The 13613-nt window shown below is 45.0% G+C and overlaps 1 protein-coding gene and 1 non-coding gene across 2 annotated transcripts; both read right to left on the reverse strand.

Moving 5' to 3' along the window:
- Nucleotides 1-1060: 1060 nt before the first annotated feature.
- TMEM171 (transmembrane protein 171) lies at nt 1061-10143 on the reverse strand. The gene is given in 6 exon segments (XM_019531707.1): nt 1061-1626; nt 2504-2639; nt 2853-2950; nt 2952-3176; nt 3178-3419; nt 10093-10143. Coding segments are annotated over 6 exon segments (912 nt in total). The 3' UTR covers nt 1061-1466.
- A 1990-nt stretch (nt 10144-12133) lies between these two features.
- Nucleotides 12134-12205, reverse strand: TRNAH-GUG. Its single transcript has one exon. It is a non-coding gene; the product is annotated as a tRNA-His (tRNA).
- Nucleotides 12206-13613: the final 1408 nt, after the last annotated feature.

The following is a 13613-nucleotide window of genomic DNA, read 5'->3' on the forward strand; positions in this document are numbered from 1 at the left end:
GAGCAGGATTCAATAATTTGAAATACATCTGTAAAGTCTGATTTAACTTATTACAAAAGAAGGGTTATAGCTAACGTTACAGTGATAGTAAGCAAACCACTCCCTCAATAAAAGAGTATTAAGAATTACTTTTGCTTATTCTTACCGTTTCAAAGGGTGCTGCTTCCTTTCTAATATTTATACTAAACTTTGCCCTATTAAATTTCACTGCCATCTCAGCAGTAGTATCAGTCAGTCAGTAGTGAGGATAAACCAGGAGCCAGCATTTAAATCAGCACATTGCCTGCACATCTTCAAAACAGGTTGGCACACTGAGGTGATTCTTCACCCCTCCCACCATTGTACTAAGTCTGATAAGGGGGGAAATTTTAGGAGTGAAGCCCTGGAAACTAAAAAATGTAGGCAGCTGAAAATACAAGCAGCGGCTGGCAACTTCTCTTTTTAACTGATATTACATTCAGAAAAAAGTTACACTAGGTATGGGCCTAGTTTTCAGAGGCACTGAACCCCAGCAACTCCCATTGACCAAGAAACCCCCTGCACTGGTACCTTGCAGCACAGAGAACACCTGGAGACAAGTCTGCAGCACCACATACCACATGCCCGTGCTCATCTGGACACAGCCTGAGAGGCTATTTAATAGCAACCTTCAACTACCTGAAAGGGTGGGGGGGGGCAGCTTGCAAAGAGGATGGAGCTAGACAGTTCTCAGTGGTGGCACATGACAGAACAAGGAGCAATGGTCTCAAGTTGCAGCAAAGGAAGTGTAGGTTAGATATTAGGAAATTAACTCCCTCACTAGGAGGGTAGTAAATTACTGGAACAAGAAACCCAGAGGGGATTCAGAATCTGTCCTTGAACCTTTTTAAGACATGGCTAGAAACAGCCTCAGCTAGGAAGATCTAGTTGGAGATGGTCCTGCTTTGAGCAGGAGGTTGGCTGGGGTAGTTTAAACAGAGAGAATCCAGCATTTAGAAAGATGTTAGGCTAATAAATTCTGTTTGTTCCTTCAAGACCTACATTTTCCTATGATTCTAAGTATTTTCGAGTGAGTCATATAATCTTTATAAAAACTTTTTAATCATTTACTTTGCAGCACAGTATGATTAGATGAAAACAGGCAAAACAATAGTGCTCTGTTGCAGTTTGTCTTCAGCAAAAAGAAAATAAAGTAAAGTACAGACCTTAGAGCCATAAATAGACCAGGATAAATATTTAACATTTGTTATTAACTATATTCAAGAACTACTAGTCTAACTGCTTAGATTTACATAGCATTTCTCTAAATACAAGTTCATTTCTTAAAAACACAAATCAAGACAAAATGTCTATTACAAAAAAGATAATTACATAAAAAAAATAAAACCTGAAGTGTACCATGTCTTATAGGAATTAAATTTTAGCTCACAGCCCTGCGTGTGGAAGAAGTTAAAGATACAGATGAGAAGCATGGTCAGAAATATTCATTATTTTATTGTTAATGCTTTTTCTTCATGACTTGGAGGTAGTTCAGATGAAAGATAGAGCATACGTAAAATACCTGGAAGTAAACAGCTTCTAGAAATTGTGTATATTGATTCATGTTCTCCAACAGCAATAGTTTTTTTAATGCCTTCAAACTGTGCTCTGTAAGAGACAATGCATTACACATTAGTATAGTCCAGCATCATTTCTACTCTGAGTCAACTCCCATTTGATTTGATACACAACCCTGAAGCAATGTATAAAAGGAATATGATTTGACTCTCCACATCAGATTCTGGCTTACGTTGGAGCTTGTTCACAAAACACTTCAGAAGCGCATAGAAGTTGCATAGAATCCTAAAAAAAACAGCTGTAATTTCCCTTTGTTTAGTGGAAATATACAGCTTGTGGAGAGCAAGTGTGGCCAGTTCTGCATTATGCCATTCCCTCCTCACCTCTGAGACAAGCAATTACAGGCTGGTGCAACTACTCATAGGGCCCAAAGCAGCTTTGGATTGCTCTCTCCCACTCTATCACCCCTTCCTCTAACCTTTTGCCCCACCTTCTCTTCCAACTCACTTTCTACCCCACTTTCCTTAAGAGACATTTCTAAGTCCTAGAACTGCATCCCTGAAATCAGTACTTTGAATTCCTTAAGTGAAAAGTAACTTATGAACCATATGCTTCATACTTTGTAAAGCTAGTAAAAACATAGTAATACACTCATATGAAAGCTAAAGAAAGGATGCAAAGAGGGGTCACATTTATTGTCCAAGTTCACACAAGTCTCTGACAGGGGCAAGAACTGAACCCAGTCATCCAATCCCTTTTCTTTAGCCAGTAGAATCTGAGCCTGATTGTTGTACTCAATATATGAAAGCCTTCCCGCCAACAGCTGACAGAGAATTATCAGTGTGAATTTGAGTCTAGCCCATCAGGGGAGTGAGATCCTAATGCAACAACAGAAATCAAGGTAAAAATATTAGGAAAAGGTTTAAAACATCTTGGAATTATTAAAATAAAACGTGAAAATTCTCACCTATTATTAAAAAGACTGTGGTATGATGGAGGATTTTCATTTATACCCTGGTGATGAGTGGTCCATCTGTCAGCTATGGTTAGTGATTGAGTCTCAATAAAATAAGGTGGGGGTGGCAATGCCATTACAGCATTATCTATGAAGAAAAAAAATACATTCAACTTTAATGTGGACCCTTCTTGTAACCTGCAAGTCTCGGCTGTGTTACAATAACATATTTGCACATCTCCTTCATAAAAGTACATGCACAATAAATCACATATTTGAACTATTCTGATGTTACTGGCTGCAAATACAACTCTCCCAGAATGTGCAACTTAAAACAGATTCAAATCTATCACTCACTCACCTGCAGTAGCCTGGAATGTTTCGAGACTCTGAGGCTGTTCTTCACTTTCAGAGGATTCTTGGCAAAGATTTAAATTCTGTTTCCTTTTAGTGTAAGCTTACAAGCAAACATAATCCAGTCAGCACCAGAAAAGGGCCCATGATTTGGGGAGACAGAAATCCACAGCCCTGGTGGCCAACTTCAGAAGCAATGGTTTGATTAAGTTGCAGGTGCTGCCATTCTGGGTTACAACTAGGAACCCAAGTGCCCAGGATACCAATTAGTATTCCACTAGTTAAAACCAAAAATCCAAAGATAAGGAGGTGGGCAGACTGACAGCTCCTTTGAGAGGAAGTTAGGCTGAGCACCTGTGCATTTTGCAACTGCCTGTCTCAGGTGAAACTTCTCTCTTGATCGTGCCAGCAAGGCACAAGCTAGTCCAGCTACAGCAAGAACAAGCCCAATAGCCTTCAGTCCTGCATTAGAGTCACTGGAGGTTTCAGATGGGCAGGACTGGAAAATAAAGACTAAAAGCAGAAATCCAGCACAGAGCAATACAACTCCGAAAACAGAAATGAAAAAAATTTCCTACAGTGTCACTTATTTTCTTCTCCACAAGGCACAGGAACAGCAACAGGATACATTATAAGAACAGTCTCTTCAAGCGGGCAAAAAAAAAATCTATATTCTTCTGGTCAGTGTTCAGAACGGTAGAACCCTCAGCAGACCTGTGAACAAGAAGATAGTTATGTAGGTAACTGCATCAACCAGTTTATTCCTAAACAGAAACGTATCTTTTTGAAGATATATGGCTGAATAGAGACTCACAGAAGTGAACACAACTCACAAGAGAAAAGATGAATCACTCCTCATTGTCATACAAGAGAAATGCACTGCAGCTGTAATCCACCCCCCGAGTTATACAACCATACAATTAAAGGACAAGTTTAGTTGTGTACCTTTGAGGGATGTCTCCTTACAAAGAAAAGCAAAACAAAGCAAGAAAACACACACCTGGTCCCATCTGCCCTATAGGCTCCCAAAGCACCTAAGGGAGGGGCAGATGGTTCTGCTCCATTTGCAGCATGCTGGGAGGAGCAAAACCCATTGGCGAACTCTGAGATACCAAATAAAATGGAGAAATTCAGCAAATACAAATACATTCCTATTTGATTACTAGATCATTTATGCACTGCTATTAAGTCCAATACCACTTTTTCCTGACCCTGTACATGCTCAATTCTCTGTTAAAAATAGCCTACACAACTTAACCATGGATCATAGTGGTACAACATCTAAAACTTTCCTTGAGAAACGGTGACTATGGATACCATGACTTGGAAAAAAACTACTGCAGGACATGCTTTTGAGGAACATTTTGGCAAATTTGAATGAAAGACTTTGATACCTAAACTCAGACAGAGCCAGGAGTACTTTTAGTACATCAGGAGGTTTAAGATGATGGTTCTATTACTGAAAAAATTATGGATTAAGGTCCTCCTCCACTCTGCCAAGCCATCCTTCTTCAAGGAAACTGCTACCATACAAGTACACCCTATTACATTGTTTTATGATTATTCAAGTGTCCTGCATTTCTTTGCACTGAGGATTCTAATAGCCATGGGTCAAGTTTCAAAGTGGAGACTGAAAATATAGTGCTATGAATAACAGTAAAAAGGGAAAGTGTTGTGGAAAACCTATAACCACCATCTTGGCATGCATTATTCAAAAAATGACAGGTGTACTAAAAACAGCTGGATGCAAATTTACTATGCGACTTTGGGTACATATACACTGCACTGTACTGTACTAGACTCGTCTTTGGGTACTGGAAACAGTTTAGCCATGGTAGAATTGAGCTCCACACAACTGCTTTTCAGCAGGAGAGGTTCATCCATGCAGAGCTCCCAAGGTTTAAAGCTAATTCGGGCATCTCTGTGATGACTGTGCTGTACAGCAAAAACACACTCTTTGTTTTGTACTAGTGGAGCACTTGCTAAGGTGCTGTGATGGAGCCAAGGATTCAGGCTATCTGTGAAATAAACTGAAAAAGTTCAAAGGCAGAATGAACTTTTAAAAATTTTTCCTCACCTTAGCATGTCTTGGGGACAGGATAGAATTCATAGTTTCTAAGAGAGAGAGAGAGAGAGATTGAGCTCAACCATTTTTTCCATGCCACCTTCTATCCCCCCTCCATGTCTAGATCTCTGACCCTCTGTACTGAATGTCAAGAACTCTGTATCTGCACACAAGCCAAGATCCCCCCCCCATCACCCCTCAGAGTCAGTTTGCAAGTCCCTGCCCTTTCCTCACCAGTATTTTTTGTTCTGTCTGGGAAATACGTCATGCAGGGTGTCAACCTGTTAAATTTTATTGGGAAGACAGGAAAGAGATGAGAGCAAGGTTCTGATGGCAGGTGAAAATTAATGCCATTAACTAATCCTTTGATCTGTAGACAATTAGACACGTGCTTAAAGCTGTGTCTGCTAACCAGATGCCAGGAGCTCCCTTTGTCCTGCATTTCCCCTTCACTTCAAGTTTTCTGGTCCTCTCCCTCTCCCTCTCCCTCTCCCTCCCTCCCAACTAAACAAAAAGTTAGTGAATTCTACCCATGAATGCCTAGAAGAATGGACAGTATACAGTGTTCAGAAGTTACTGTTACGAAGAGAAATGCCATCCGGTTGAGTAAGGAGTTCCCAAGCTCAGCTAATAACAACAATGGCTAAGTTGTGTCAAACTTTCTTCTATCAAGGCACTCTGTGTTAGCAATTATGGTACCATGTCATTAGAATTAGGATAGAGTATTTGTCCTAATTCTCTCAATCTTGCTCTGACAAAATAAATAAATAAATAAATACAGCTGAAGTAAAACAAAAGTTAAAACATATAATTCAAATCTGGAACATTTTAAAAAAAATCTAGAGTTTTATTTCACTAGTATAAACAATATATTGCATTCTCCTTGTACTAGGGAGATTTTACCGAAACATGCATTTGAAAAGGAAACGTGCATATTTTCTTAATTCTTTCAGTACCACAAAAGAAGGAATATTCAGAACAGTTTGTTGTGGCTTTGAAGATGAAAGACCCATGTTTTGTGCTGCAAAATCCAAAATGACTAATTTTACTTAGGCTACCACCAAATTTTAATAGTAAAGCCAGTGCATGACTGAACTCCTCTCTTTAAGAGTCCCACTGAAAGAATACTTGGAATAAAATAAGAAGCAATAAGCCCATAGCTGATTGCATGCCTGACAGCATTGCCACAAGATCAGATGCCAATAGCTTCACCTATGTTTAAGTGCTTCCTTTTCATGTTCTCCTCTGTCTCTGCTTGGTCAAGCCATTTTCAAGCCAACAACTGTTAGAATAAAACTGGAAGTGGGAAGAAGAGGTTAGGCTAGAGGAGACATGGAAATCAAAATACAACTCAAGAAAGAAGCATGGTTACAACCTTAGCATAGACAATAGAATTAAAATGGAATAGTACCCCAAGCCCAGCCAGGTACCTGGGAACAAGAAATAAATTCCAGTTTTCTTATCTTTACTTCTTTGTCAATGAAAATGCTTTTCATTATTGCCAGCCCGAGTCACTCCCAAATCAAACCCAAATGAGATGAAAATAATAAATTTTGGGTTCTGTTTGCCTTCTGATTTTTGAACATTTAGAGTTCGTATTCTCAAGCTCTCCTTTGAAACCATGAAGGTTAGAAATGCACTCTTCCCTGTGCAAGTGAAAGCTGAGCTTCTCATACTGTCATACAGCTTGGGATAGCAGTGTTGACAACACTTCTGTGTTGGATCATTCTTCCCAGGTTAGGTTCCATTCCTGCTGTGGCATCTGGATGGGTAGCAGAGTCCTAGCCTGCTGATTCAATTCCAGGACCGAGGCATTGCCTTATTCAGGATTTGAAAAAGCTTCTAATATATTAGTGATTATGACTATAGCAGTCACTTCTAATCATTAGTCAAGAGTAACCCAAACCAAACTGTTTCTTTGGTTTTATTTATTTTTTTGATTCTCTCCCCTTCTTGCCCCCCCTCCCCAGTTTTCAGGTTTTTTTGGAGCGCGGTCTATCCCTGATCTACATGCAACTATTTTATGTCCAAAAATCTGATACTAAATCCATACAGCAAGAGCCTCCCACTGGTTGTTCCTTTTCAAGTCCATCACATTTGTCAACCTAACACACTAGACTAGGAGAACTGTGCTGCTGTGCTCTCCCTCCTCCTCTTCTCCCTCTAAACCAGTTCTATTTCCCTTCCTGTCTTGACCAGATGTGGTTTCCTGGTCAGCTCATATTTTGCCTCTCTGTGCTGTCCCATAGTCCTTACCTACCTATGTTTTCCTCGTCCTCTTCTTTGCTCCCACTCTTTCACCATGGTGACTATGGCCACTTCCCCAAGGAAAGCCAGGCTTTAGAGCTCCCTTAAAGCAAGATGGCAACTGCTTTTACTGGAGGCAAACACCAACTTACTATCTTGACTGAGCACCAGTTGAAAGAAGCAAGAGTTGGTGAACATTTTACCAAAAAAGCCTTGAAAGATTTCTGCTGGACAGCAAGAGATCACGAGAAGCTTTAACATACATTAAAGATAGAGCTGGTAATGCAACCTGTCACTCAATGTTGTTTAATGCTTCCCGTTTTCAAACATTTGAGTTTTTTGGGTTGGGGTTTTTTTTGTTTTTTTTAAATTATCAGGTGTTCTGCCTCCAGCTCCTTCTAAGAAAAGAAAGACAAAATAACAAGCTTGGGTGCTTCCCTCCCTTAGAGCAGGGACTTGAAGTTTGACTTGTGCATCAGGGATGTGTTTTTTTGCTGATGCTGTGAAAAACTCACCCAGTTGTAGCCAAGTAACAGCTCTTCTTTGGGGGAGAAGGGGCAGGAATCCCAGCTCACATATGCTCAGAGACTTGCTAGGCTTTTGCCACAGGTCTTCACAGATTTCACCCCAGCATCCCCATGCTCCGTGCCCTCACCACTCCTGTGCGTGACTGGACTGCACATTCCTGAAGAGCAGCTGTGTGTGCACCAACTCGGGATTCAACAGCACAACTGAACTTTCCCTGCAGCTCTTGGGGGCCAGGCTGGGACTAGTCACCTGAAATTAGAGCAGGGAGAACTGCAGTTGCTTCTGGGCTTTCAATGCCTGATTAGTCTGGGGGAAGAAAGTACCCAAGAAACATGAAGCAGAAGAGAAAGGAAGGACTGGGGCAAGAAGCTGGGGAAAGGAGACTGATAGGCAAGCAGGGAAATTCACGTAATGGGGCAAAGAGCCAGGGCTGAGAGCTGCAGGGAGGTCATGTTGGGCCAAAAGAGCATACAGGTGGGAAGGGGGGAAACAGGCTGGATGAGACAGCTGGGGAAGGAGGAGGCTGTGAGCTGGAAGCTGCGGAAAGAGATCATCAAAATCAAACCAGGACCTGCAGGGAGGAAAATGGGAAATCAGGACACGCAGCTGGAGAGGAGGAGTCTTAAGAGGCAGACTGATGCGGTGGGCAAGGAGACCAGGACCATGAGGGGAGCAGGAGCGATGCTGGGGCTGTGACAACTCAGAAGTGACAGGAGAGGCAAGGATTTCCCAGGAGGACGGGATAGCGTCAGACAGGATAGCGTCAGGCAAGGCAACATCTTACACCCCACAACTTGTCCAAACGCGGCCCCGAGAACTGCCCCCCCCCCGGCCGGAAGTCTTCGGCTGGCGACAGGAGGCGGCCAGGCCGGGCCGGGAGCAAGATGCGCCGCACCACCCCGCAGCCCAGCTCCCCGCGCCTCACCCTCCGCAGCGTCCGCCGGCGGCTGCTCCCGCGCGCGCCGGCGCAGCGCCGCTTTTTGAGCCGGGTGCTGGGCTGCGCCCACACAGGGGGGCGGGGCGGGGCGCCACAGCTGGGCCCGCCCCCTCGGAGCGAGCCGCGCGGGCTGCAGGGGTAGGGCCCGGCGCGCGCTCCGAAGTGCTGGATGTTTTTTTGCCGTTGTTTTCCTGCGCCTTGGCTGTCCCCCTGCTGCGTGAGGGCGGGCAGCCTCGCCCCGGGGGCCCTGAACGGTTGGGGACCTGCGCGCTGGAGCGGAGCCGCGGGAGACCGGCCCGGAGCGGATAATCCGGGATTGAGGCGGCGCCTGACTAGCCCCTGGCAAACGCGGCAGGGTCACACCTTCACAAGCAGGGCTCAGCCCAGCAGCGTTGAAATGCTGGTCTTTTATGTGGGCACTGCTGAGTCTCGGGCTGTGTAGGAGAGATGGAGGTGGTTCTGCAATTCAGGACTGCCACGAAGTACCGGGTGGCCTGGGTCTGCATTGCATTGCTTAACCTTTGAATACTTGGCTTGGCAACATTGTTAAAGGTTTAGCTTGTAAACTAGGTGGCTTTGCAGTGTCCCTCTTTGCACAAGACTTGGGATCCATCATCGACCCCGGGGAATGAGAGCCCTCAAGACAACTGCCTAAAGTGAGAGCGAACAGGTGTCTGGTCCTCCTACTGCATCTCTTACTTCACATGGTTTGGTAAAACACTGTTTTAAAAAGGAGTGTTGCAGCTCATCCCTCAGTCTCTGCTGGGTTTAACAGCTGCCCCATAGCAAGTGCATGCTGACCCTCCCTCCCCCCCCGCCCTGCCAGGAGACCAAGTTATAACCTTTTGTAATTTTAACCCCCAGTATGTCACTTGGGTCAACTTTTTTAGCAGTGCTACTGTGTACAGTATTGTATACAATTGTCCCTACAAGTCTTGGTAGTGGTGAAGTGATGTTGCTGCGATGGCCCAGGACAACCTGGTTCCCTGGTGGGCCAGATGGGAGTGCGCCAGTCCAAGTGTGGGCTGGATGGTGGTTCCAGCCCAGCGCCTGGGGCTGGCACAGCAGCCGCCATCTGGCCATGCTGGGGGGGGCCCAGCCCCCACATGGCCCTGCCGGGAGAAGGCGGTGTGGCCTGGTTCCGACGCAGGGCTCAGGGTTTGGGAATTTGGCAGGGTGACCGTATTAATGGCCACTGTTCCCCTCTGTCAAATTCCCCAACCCGTGAGGAGCTCCACAGACCAGATGCGATGACTCTGTGGGCCACATCTGGTCCAGGAGATCTGAGAAAGGCAAGAATTCCTGTGAGTGATATTTTTTATTGGACGAACTGTATGGTTGGTATAGGCAAGCTTTCAACATTTCCTCCAAACCATGGGCACAAGAATGGCTTTCCAATTTGCCAGCCTCTTCATAAACCACCAGGAAAAGACACTTTTAGCAAATTATGCCACCAAGCCTGCCCTATACCTGCATAATATAGATAGCATTTTCATCATCTGCACTAAGATACCTGGACATGCTTACTGACTTCCACAGTAAGTTTAACAGCTTGTGCCCTTCGGTCACGTTCTTTCTGGATATTCTGCACTAACATCAACTTTCTAGACTGCCATCTACATCTGAGACAGCACCCTGGAAACAGCTATGCACAGAATACCACATCTGCTCTGAGAACACTCCTGACAATCATCTTGCCAAACTGCAAATTGCCTTTACCCAGCAAGGACCCTCCAGCGGAGAAAGACCTTATCTTTGAAAGAGCCACCCAGATACCCTACAACAACCTATTACAATACAAGAAAAATCCCCCAGTAACTGCACACCCTTGTTGTCAACTACCTCAACCTATGGAAAGGATCATTAAACAACTACAGCCCGTACATGAAAAGGACCAGATCTTGAGAAAAATATTCCCAGCACTTCTGCACCAAATGCCCTCATGGAAATGATGTGGATTAAACCAAAGCAAAACTATGCCCCAGGGTGAATAACCACCAAAAAAAAAGATAAAGGACAGAGATACTAGAACACAGGAGAACATTTTTTTCACAGAAAAATCACTCCCCGTCTGATCTTATAGTTTTAGTGCTCATAGGAGATCTCCCCAACACCTGTACAAGAAGAACTGGCAACAAAAATTCATTAGTTTGTTGGACACTAAGAACCAGGGACTTAACATAGGTAATGACTTTATGGTCCTTTATAATCTTCTTGATACTTGCTAACCTCTACACTTCACAGGGATCCATGCTTTCCGTTTCCCCCAAGAAAATGGAAAAAAAATTAAGGTTTTCCCTTTAACTGGAAAAAACCAGCTGATTTTTCATTTTAACAGAAAGACATGCAGATTTTCTACTTTTACAAAACTCTCTGCAGGCTGGCAAAATTGCAGCGTGCAAGGGGCTGGGGGGAATGGGAGAAGAGTGGTCAGGCAGGGGCGCCACATGCATGCGCACACTCACACATGCACATGGAAAGCAGCTCCCACAGGTAAGACTGGTGGCAAGGGTGGGGAAAGGGGGATTGAGGCCCTCATAGGGATGGATGCAGGGAGGGAGTTGGTTAGTGCTGGGGCTGGGGCTGTTGCCACTGCCCAGCCAGGGCAGTGTATGGGGCTTGGGGCCTGGGCCTGGAATGCAGGGCCCAGGCGGGGAGCAGGGCAGAAATGTGAGCAGCACACCTGGGGGGAAGGAGTGGGTGGGGCTGGCTCCCCACCACTGAGCACACTCCTAGGGGAGAGCGGGCTAGGGGTGTGTGCCCCCCAGATCTGTGTGTGGGGTGGAGGCGGACTGCCCATTGCAGACTTTGGGCTCCCTACCTTGCTACCCTCCCCCTGGGACCTCTGTAGAGCAGAGCAGGAGAGGTTCCTTGCCACTGCAGATGGGCCTCAGAGGCCCTGGGGGGAGCTCTAAGCTGACAACAGGCAGCCAATACTGTCCCCCCACCCCCATTGGCTTGGCTCTGGCCATGCTACCCATGGGGGAGGGGGAGCTGGGCTTCACTCCACTGCAGCAGCTGCCACCTCCCATGGAAAGCAGCTAGGGCTCAGGCACTGCTGCAGGGGTCAAGGGGCGGTGGACCTGGGTCCACCACCCCTTGGCAGTTGGAGACCACCAAGGTCTTGGCAGGGCTGGGATGTGGGAGTGAGGGGCCTGGACCTGTGTCCTGGTAAGCGAAGGGGGGCAGGGGAAGCTCTAATTTTCCATGATAAACCCAAAATCAAATACCAAAATTTATAGGTACTTAGAATTTATTTTATTATAGTGATTGAGGCATTGATAGGCTTCCAAATTGATTTAAAATTGTAAATATATCAATAAAAGATTATGTTCGGTTGGTACATACATATATATTCACAGATTCACAGAAGTTTACGCCTGGAAGGGACCTCATGAGAGCATCAAGTCCAGCCCCCTGCTCTAGGCAGGAAAAATTGCTGGAGTCAAGTAATCCCAGCAAGGTGGGAGTCCAGTTTCCTTTTGAAGGTAAAATGAACCCTCTCCTCTCTTGCCATGACTCGGATTCGAACCGAGGTTGCTGTGGCCACAACACAGAGTACTAACCACTATACGATCATGGCAAACCACTAGGAAAGCTATATAACTGTATAGTGGTAAAAAGGTATATGTATATAGTGATATTTCATTTTAATCACAGTTTTGAGGGTCTTAAATCAGAGACTTTGCAATTTTCAAACAGAGAAAACCAGGATCCCTGATAATGGATACCAAAACTTTTGTTCCATCTGCTGTTTAGTTCAACTGTGTCTGCTTCTGCCTGAGAGGCCTGATGAAGGGTACTTTGATATATGAAAGCTTACCTATGTTTATACCGACCATACCATTATACCATTGGTCCAATAAAAGATATCACCCAGAATAATCCTTTGGTACAGACCCTCAAATATTGCTGCTGCCGAACAACTGCCAAGGTTAGAGATGGAGAAACTAAGCAGCAAAGATGATAGAAAGAACTTGTGCAGATAGCAGCTGGCAACTTTCTTTTGCCGATCCTATTTCTGTTGAGGAAGAATTGCAAACCTCATGGGATGTGTGCTGTGCCAATCTACAAACTCTTGGTTTTGTCTTCTTTGGCTATCCCTTGTAGTCAAGGATGATTGTCTTCTATGATTATCTTATCTGTGTGTTCAAAGGTGGCTGATGAGGCCTGTCAAGACTCTACTGCAGTTCATTCATGTGTTCCATGTGGGGTGGATGGCACTGATTTTTTTTATTTGGTCTGCAACATGCTGTTTCTGCCACTCCTGCTTTTCCATCACCTGCTGTTGTCATGAGGTTTCAGAGTACTGAGATCCTTGCAGCAAACTCTTCTTCCATTTGAGGCAGTGCTGGGTGATAGTCTCCCATGAGTTGACATCCGTGTTGCATTTTTTTAAGTTGGCTTTGAGGACATCTCCAAGGGCTTTCTTGAGTGTACACCTTGGCTGAGCTAGGAGAATATAACTTGCTTTGGGAGTCTGGAGTCAGACATCTGGTTAACATAACTTGGATGTTATCCAGTTGTGACTTGGATGCTTACACAGTCCAATGGGTGGCGAATTGGCTAGAGGGTCATACCCAGAGAGTGGTAGTGGATGGGTTGGTATCGAACTGGAAGGGAGTGAGTAGTAGGCTCCCTCAGGGCTCGATCCTTGGACCAATACTCTTCAATGTCTTCATCAGTGACTTGGACGAGGGAGTGAAGTGTACTCTGTCCAAGTTTGCAGATGATGCAAAACTGTGGGGAGAAGTGGACACACTGGAGGGCAGGGAACAGCTACAGGCAGACCTGGACAGGTTGGACAAATGGGCAGAAGACAATAGAATGCGATTTAACAAGGAGAAATGCAGAGTGCTGCACCTTGGGAAGAAAAATGTCCAGTGCACCTACTGCCTAGGAAATGACCTGCTCGGTAGCACGGAAGCGGAAAGGGATCTTGGAGTCCTGGTGGACTCCAAGATGAACATGAGTTGTCAGTGTGATGAAGT

The sequence above is a fragment of the Crocodylus porosus genome, unplaced genomic scaffold (genome assembly GCF_001723895.1).
Source record: "Crocodylus porosus isolate Cpor-Errol unplaced genomic scaffold, CroPor_comp1, whole genome shotgun sequence".
Lineage (NCBI taxonomy): Eukaryota > Metazoa > Chordata > Crocodylia > Crocodylidae > Crocodylus > Crocodylus porosus.